General features: G+C 44.5%; 1 protein-coding gene across 1 annotated transcript in view; it reads left to right on the top strand.

Annotated features, from left to right (window-relative positions):
- The window catches only part of LOC142249666 (NUAK family SNF1-like kinase 1), a 50,180-nt gene extending 45,862 nt beyond the window's left edge, over positions 1–4,318 (top strand). Inside the window, exon 7 of the mRNA XM_075321462.1 lies at positions 1,062–4,318. Within this exon, the coding sequence (XP_075177577.1) occupies positions 1,062–2,023 (962 nt within the window). The 3' untranslated portion in view covers positions 2,024–4,318. The remainder of the gene's footprint in view (positions 1–1,061) is intronic.
- The last annotated feature ends 4,590 nt before the right edge of the window (positions 4,319–8,908 follow it).

Consider the following 8,908-nt stretch of genomic DNA (forward strand, 5'->3'; position numbering starts at 1 on the left):
GGGAAAATCATGAACTACTTATCTACAGATGACTCAGGTAGAAGCTCAGCAAAGTATTCAGCAAAGATACCACAGAGGAGTACAAGCCACCTGCTTGCAAGCAAGGCTTGAATGAACTGAAAATATCACCAGCACCAGTCCAAGGAAGGAAGGGGTATTTAAGCACTAAGGTAATGCTGATGATCAGCAGCAGGGTGGAAGGCCCTAAATAGGGAACGGATGGGATGAGCTCTTCGTCAACCCCACTAAACACTGTGGACGACACAAGGAAGACACACAGGGGGGATAATGCATGAACTACTTATTTACAGATGACACAGGTAGACGTTCAGCAACGTTTTCAGCAATGATACCACAAAGGAGTACAAGCTACCTGCTTGCAAGCAAGGCTTGAATGAACTGAAAATATCACCAGCACCAGTCCAAGGAAGGAAAGGGTATTTAAACACCAAGAGGATGCTGATGATCAAAAGCTGGGTGGAAGGCGAGCTCCTCCTGGGTTCAAAAGGGGGAGAGATGAAAATCCAGCAGGAAAGCTACCTATACCAATGAATACTGACAGCAGGAACAATGGAAAGTCAGGGAGCATTTTGTGCAGCCAAACGCTGTGACCTGCTATGGCCAGAAACCACATGACTGTCTGTCACACGTGATAAGAGTGAACGGAGGGTGCATGCTTGACCACCGTTTCATTCACACGGGGCACTTGAGAGCACTAGTTCTTGGAAACATTTAGGGCCACGGCGGTCGGACCCCCAGCGTTCTGATTTTTTTTTTCCCTACTTTCAAATTTGAGAATACCCCTTTAAAGTAACACATCAATGTTATTTCTAGTGCAAGACCTGAAGGGGACGGAGCATGACACAGGAAGTCAGGAATCCGCGTCTCATGCTCCACCCTCTCTAGGCATGAAACAAAGTTTGTAAAGTTTTAGCTGGAGTTTTCCTTTAAATTGGAACAACTTTTTTGTCTTCCAGAACTTTCCCATTTCTGAAGCTGGTTGTCTATAATTTGTATTGTGATTGATGTATCCGGCAGTAACGATTGTCCTCTCTATACAGGAGCCTGCGGACTGATCGACTGGATGCTGACGGTAAATCCAGCCAGGAGAGCTACGATTGAAGACATTGCCAATCACTGGTGGGTTAATTGGGGCTACGACACGGTGGTCTGCGACTGTGACCTGGTACCCGAATGCCGGTCTCCGCTGTTGGCTCGGTACATCGAGTGTCAGAACACGCCGAGTTTCAAAGCCTCACAGAAAGAACATGGCAAAGCCCAGCAAGGGGAGGAGGATGAATACGAAGCCTGTCTGAGAAAGTCGAAAAAAGAGAACGACATTAATCACTCTCAGCAGGAGCCTGAACTTACTGTTCCCAGGCAAAAACCAAAAGGCATCTTGAAGAAAAGGAGCAGCTTTGACAGTTCTTTCCTAAACTCGACTTTCTCAGAAAACCTGTCTGAAGATCGCTTGGAGCTCAGCGGAGAAACGCAATCCACATCCGCCTACGAGTCGCACAAGTCAGCCAATATCGAATGCACTTTCAACATGCCGAAAAAAGGGATCCTGAAAAAAACAAGCGAGCGGGAATCCGGTTATTCTTCTTCCCCGGAGAGATTAACACCTACGGAAATCCAGAAAACCTACCTCACAGTCCCGGAAGAAAAGGCCAAGGCCGACAAGCACTCGAAAAGAAAAAAGGGCATTCTGAAAAAGAACGGGCGCTTCTCCGCCAGCTTGGACCTTCCCCCCGACTGCTCGGCTCTACGGCTTTCAGACTCCTTGGAAGACCTCGTCCTAAACAATACAGACCCTCTGAAGAGCCCGAGTCGGCCGTCGAGCGTCATCAGCGACGACAGTTTTCTCTCCAGCGATTCTTTCGACCTTCTCGATATGACTTGCGATACGAAATCTCAGTTTTTCACCTATAACTCGAGGAATCATTTCTACAGTTCCGAGGAAGAAGACGCGTTGACCAACAAGCCCACGGAGACTCTAGGCGACCGACACCGTAGACTATAACGGGCAGCTTATTGTTTCAAGGACTGTACTGAAAAACTGTGAGAATTTTCCGTTTGCACACGTCTAGAGCTGATCTGAATCTTGAAAAACAAAGACTTTGTCGATAAGTTGTATATATGGCGGTTGTATTATTTTTTTTCGAGTGCTGTATGTTGCATTTTGTAAGTTAAGAATTTGGTAAATATTAACAATGTGGAGGGAGATCGGTGAGTCTATGGTAACCTCCTGTACTGCCCCTACTGGTGGCAAACTGAATTTAATTACCGTATTTTTCGTTTTATAAGACGCACTCCAAATTTAGAGAAAAAAAAAGGTCCGTCTTATACTTCGGTGGTGTCTTACCAGAAGGCGAGGGCAGCGGTGGTGGAGCGGGGTCACAGGAGGCCGGGGGAGTTCTGGAATAGGGCAATGCTGCAGGCGCTGCGGTGGGGGCTGTGCTGGCAGTGGTGTGGGCTGAGCTGGTTGTGTGGAGCAGGGCGGTGCGGCAGGTGTCCCAGATGCTCTGTCAGCGTTGAGGGCTTCAAAGAAATGGCCCCGCGGTCTTTCCTCAATGACAAGTCGAGCTCTCATTTGTGCACACGCCACCTCCAGGCGCTATTTTCCTTAATTCCGCTGCTGGGAGATCAATGGGCCGGAGGTGGCGCATGCGCAGATGAGATCTTGAGCTGAGAGCTCCATCTGCGCATGTGCCAACTCCGGGCGCCATTATTTGAAGCAGCACCACCGACAGAGCAGCTAGGACACCCGACACCCCACACCCCGCCCTGCTTCACACAGCCGCAGCTAGCACAGCTGCCCCCACCGCAGCCAGCACAGCCGCCCTCGCCGCAGCCAGCACAGCCGCCCCCGCCGCAGCCAGCACAGCCACCCCCGCCGCAGCCAGCACAGCCACCCCCGCCGCAGCCAGCACAGCCGCCCCCGCCGCAGCCAGCACAGCCGTCCCCACCGCAGCCAGCACAGCTGCCCTCGCCGTAGCCAGCACAGCCGCCCCCGCCGCAGCCAGCACAGCCGCCGCAGCCAGCACAGCCGCCCTCGCCGCAGCCAGCACACCCGCCCTCACCACATCCAGCACAGCCGCCGCAGCCGGCACAGCCGCCCCCACTGCAGGCAGCACAGCTCCCACCACAGCCATCACCTCCCGGCAAGCTACATTCAGTAACACGCACCCCTCATTTTCCTCCCAAATTATTGGGAGGAAAAGTTTGTCTTATAATCCAAAAAATACGGTATTTGCCTTCATTTCACTGTAGGGGATTTGAAGTCCTATATCTTCTGAGACCCGATTTATCCTAAGGATATATCCCTGCAGATCCAGTATGTGGACAGCTTTTCTACCTATAGTCACACGTGGTCAGTGAAAAGATGTTTGCAGATAACATAGAATATTTTGTCCAAAGCCAGAGGAAATTGCTTAAGAAAATATGTAAATGCCGGAGCGCGCCTTCGGAGAAAGGATATATAAATAGCGGTAATTGAGATCCACTTTGTTCTGTCTTCAGACAAATTTATAAAACAATGTCTCTTTATATGGAAGCAAAAGGGAAACAAGACGCTGGCGAGGAACAGCATTACCTTGATTAAATAGATTTAGTGGCACCAGTGTCAGCCTTGTTCATAGAGACTTTCTGGACTGGAGCCCAGTAAAACAGCTGCTGCTTCCAGTATGTTAGATCCTGTGGGAAAGTTACTTTTCTGCAAAAAAACTGCAGTCAAATCTGCAATGACAAATGCAGCTGCAGGTTTCATGGCAGAAAAAAATAAATATTGAGAAATCTCACTGACAATGCATCATTTTTCCACATAGAAAATCTTCAGAATATCCTCTAAATGAGCTGTGATGCAAAAACAAGAAATTAATGAATAATTATCCATGAAAATAAGTGTTATACTTCAGAGCTGCATTCATAATTCTGCTGATTTTTATTTTTTTTTTGTTACTAGATTTTTTAGGGACTGCGTGCTTTGAATCATTAGGCCGTGTTCTCGTGATGTGTTCTAGATTCATTTTTTTGCTGAGATTTTCTGAAAACATGGTAAAATCGCAGGTTTTTACACCCTTAAAGAGGACCAACCACCAGATTTTCAGATATAAACTATTGTCATTGTTATACTGGCACTATCATGCTGATTCTAAACATACCTTTAGTTGTGAGAGCGTATGTATACTTTCTGAACTATAGGCAAGTAAAGTTTGTGAAATGCACAGTTATTTGATTGACAGGTGCAACGGAATATGTAAAAGGTGGGTCGGGTTTTGCTAGTTATTCCTGTCCCTGATTGCTGCCTGTCCTTCCACCCCCTGTAATAACAAAGACAGGGGGAGGAAGGACAGGCAGCAATCAAGGACGGGAATAACTAGCAAAACCCGACCCACCTATTTAGATATTCTGTTGCACCTATCAATCAAATAACAGTGCATTTCACAAATTTTACTTGCCTGTATTTCAGAAACTATACATCCGATCTCACAACTAAAGGTATGTATAGAATCAGCATTATAGTGCCAGTATAGTATTGTCTTTAGTTTATATATGAAATTCCTGGTGGTTGGTCGTCTTTAAGCTGTTAGGTCACAATTCTGACTGCAAAAGTCAGATTTCCATGGGCAAGAATAAGAATTTGGAAGCAGCTCCTTGTAAGACATGATATAACACAAAATCAGTACCTATAAGTTACCGATCTCATCATAGTTTTCTAAATATACACAAGTGAAGTCCTTGGAAGAAAGAACAGCTCGTCCCTAAAACAACCAGCAGAATTTTTAAAGTCTTTAAGAAAGTGAATGAACAAATTAAGAAAAGAATAAATATAAATAAATATATATATATAAAATTTAGTTATATTTATTTTTTTCTTCATTTGTTCATTAAATAAATTAATTATAAATAAAAAATAAATGTGTTAGAGATATATATATATATATATATATATATATATATATATATATATATATATAAATGAGAGAGAGAAAATTTATTTATAATTAATTAATTTATTTAATGAACAAATTAAGAAAAAATAAATATAAATACATTATATATATATATATATATATATATATATATATATATATATATATATATATACATATATATATATATACATATATATATTTATTTACGGTAATTTATTCAATGAACAAATTAAGAAAAAAAATAATTATAAATAAATTAAAAAGAAAAAAAAAAAAAAAAAATATATATATATATATATATATATATATATATATATATATATATATATATATATAAAATAAATATATATATATAATTTAATTTTTTTTTATTTTGCAAAGCTACTCAACACATTTTGCAAGAAGTAAGACAAAGAAGTTTTTCAAGGTCGAGCCGGACTTTTATTTTTTGCTTTTCCAAAATACAGGAAATTCTTGGCCAAGTCTTAATTAATTCTGACAATGGTGGTAGCAATTAGTGACTCAGAAAGAAATGTAAGGAATTCCATGAATTTGTCCCTGTAGACACAATACACTGAGGCATTATCAAGTGTGGTCCTATCTAAGACCACAGCAAAGGAACAGACCAGCAAAGCACTGGGGGTGACAGAGCACGGTACGGGAAATCAAAGAAGATCGGAGGTGACCCCTGCGCCGTGCTCCATTAGGGCCTTATCTATTTAGGTTATTAAAATCTGTTCATTTTGTCACAAGTTTACGTTAAAGTTTTAATTTTAAATTGTAATGAGAAAAAATGAATAAATCAGGTTTTATGATAAAGTTTCATTCTGTGTCATCGGCTATATTAAAAACAAAAATTCAGAAATCTTTCACTCTGTCCACTAACCCTAATACAAGACCCACTATTTCTTTTCAATACAGAAGACTTTTCAGTATTCTCATTATCATCACCGGCAGGATTACAATGCAAGGTGACACCTCTATTTGCAGTAGGATACACAAGATTCACCAATTACAATAGGTAATATAACAGCTCACCTCCTCCCCCTTCTGTATAATGATTGATAACACCTCTATATACCGTAGATAACACAGGATCCATTATTCACAATAGGATATATCACAACTCACCTCATCCTCCTGTACAGTGATGATAATACCTCTATATACAGTAGATAACACAGAACCCAACATTCAAAATTGGTTATGTCACAGCTCACCTCCTCCTCCTGTGCAATGGAAGATAACACCTCTATATACACTAGATAACAGTATTTACCATTAACAATAGGTGATGTCACAGCTCACCTCCTCCTGTACAATGACTAATAATACCTCTATATACAGTAGATAACACAGAATTCACAATAGGCAATGTCACAGATCACCACCTCCTCCTGTGCAATGATTAATAGGACCTCTATATACAGTACAATGACAGAAAACACCTCTCTATACAGTAGATAACACACGATCCACCATTCCCAATAGGTAATGTCACAGCTCACCTCCTCTCCTGTACAATGACTGATAACACTTCTATATACAGTAGATAACACAGAATTCAACATTCGGAATAGGTGATGGATGACATAGCTCACCTCCTCCTGTGCAATGATTGATCATCCCTCTATATACAGAAGACAACACATGATCCACCGTTTAGAATAGGTGATGTCACAGCTCACCTCCTCCCCCCATGTACAATGACAGAAAACACCCCTCTATACAGTAGATAACACAGGATCCACCATTCACAATAGACGATGTCACAGCTCACCTCTTCCTCCTCCTGTAAAATGACTGATAACACCTCTATATACACTAGATAACAACACAGGATCCACCCACTATAGGTGATGTTACAGCTCACCTCCTCCCATCCCTTCACACAGACCTGTGCCCAGATGAAAGAATGGCTAGAAAAATTCAACAATTCAGAGGCAGTTTAGTGCAGTCTATATCTATGTGGCTTTTAAAAATAAGCTTAATTTTAGGCCTAGTCACCAGTGCCAAAATTGCGAGATTTTAGATTTCAATATAGGTAGTGATATGGAAAATGTAAAAAAACATGGAAATTGAAAAAAAGATAAGATGCATTAAGCATTAAACCCTGATTTACACAATGAATATTGTTCAGATGACGCATTCCCTTTACTTTGTGCAGCTCTCGGTGCGGCCTAATGACGTTTCAAGTGGATTTCAACCCTATGGGAGTTCTTTTCCAAAAAAGACCTACTGAGCGCTCAGCCGTCGTGCTGCTGCTGCTACTAAATAGGATTAGTAATGGATCACTGATCTAAGTAGATTAATAACATGGAAGTAATATTTTTTTAACATGATTTAAAAAAATATAAAAATACTAATAATTGCAAATGGGATATTTGTGGTGCAAATACTGTAAAGACTTAAAAAGCCCCATGTTGTTCATACACTAGTATTAGTAATACTGCTCTGGGCAGAACAACTGCAACTCTTCATGATTCATTGTCCACATTTCATATGGAGTATTGCGGGGGAATGCAGCTCCACTAATGTGCCACATATACTGCTGAGCAATGCAGCTCCACTAATGTGCCACATATACTGCTGAGGTATAGAGCTCCCCTATGGGTTACATACACTGTTGAGTGTCGCGGGCAGCGGGGCGCTGCGCTCGCTAACGCTCGGGTCCTGCGCTGCTGCTGCTGCTCGGTGGCTCGAGCGGTGGGCCGGATCCGGGGACTCGAGCGGCGCTCCTCGCCCGTGAGTGAAAAGGGGGTGGTTTGTTTGGGGATTTAGTCCGTGACGCCAACCACGGGTTGTGGTGAAGATGGGCACCACCGCTGCTGGTGACGGGGATCCCGGGAGCAATGTTAGGGAGCAGCTGGGATGTTGTTTTCCCCCTCCGTGGGTAGGGGTCAGTGGTCCCGGGGCCCGGTGATGTGACGGGGAGGCAGGGTCAGTGAGGTGCAGGGTTTCAGGGACAGAGCGGCGCGGTGCCGGATGGCACGGGTGTACTCACTCAGCAACAGATGCACAAAGTCTCCGGTAAACCAAACGGCTGGATGGACGGGTCCCGCAGCCGGCTGCAGTGTCTCTCCCCGGACAGGTGATGGCGGCTGTCTCTCCCTGCACCTTTGTGTAACTGTGTCAACTCTAATGGCTTCCCAACGGTAGTCCGCTCCCCGGTGTATAGATACTGGAGGAGCCCGTTTTGCCCGAAGGCGCTGGCCCTTGGACTTCTAGCTGGTGGCGGTGGCTGTATGTCCTCACGGTGTGAGCGGTTGCCTTCAATCGGGACTTGGTTAGGGAACCCCGGGGGTTCCTGTCACATTCGAATTTGGCTATTAACGGCGGCTCCAAGCCTGGTCGGGGTCCGATGGCCCTGCCTGGGTGTGCTTAGCTTCACTCCGTTCCCCGGTCCGGTACCAGTGGGCCACCGCCCAGCCCCGGTCCTTACGGCTCTGCGGAGTTCCACCAACTCCTGCAGACGGCCACCACCGTCTGCCAACCTTGCTGTCAGTGCCTGGGCTCCGACCCAGACACCTGCAGTTTTCTGTCCTCTCGCTTTCACCTCCTGAACAAATCTGTCACTTTTCCCGCCTCCAGGCCTGTGAACTCCTCGGTGGGCGGGGCCAACCGCCTGGCTCCGCCCCACCTGGTGTGGACATCAGACCCTGGAGGGAGGCAACAAGGGTTTTGTGTCTGACTAATGTAACTGTCCGGGGGTGGGGGTGTGTGTGTGCTTTGTCTGTGGCTACCTGGCTAGTCTAGGGCGCCACACTGAGCAATGCAGCTCCACTAATGTGCCACATATACTGCTGAGGTATAGAGCTCCCCTATGGGTTACATATACTGTTGAGCAATGCAGCTGCACTAATGTGTCAAATATACTGCTGAGCAATGCAGCTCCACTAATGTGCCACATATACTGCTGAGGTATAGAGCTCCCCTATGGGTTACATATACTGTTGAGCAATGCAGCTGCA

This window comes from Anomaloglossus baeobatrachus, chromosome 8, assembly GCF_048569485.1.
Source record: "Anomaloglossus baeobatrachus isolate aAnoBae1 chromosome 8, aAnoBae1.hap1, whole genome shotgun sequence".
Taxonomy (NCBI): domain Eukaryota; kingdom Metazoa; phylum Chordata; class Amphibia; order Anura; family Aromobatidae; genus Anomaloglossus; species Anomaloglossus baeobatrachus.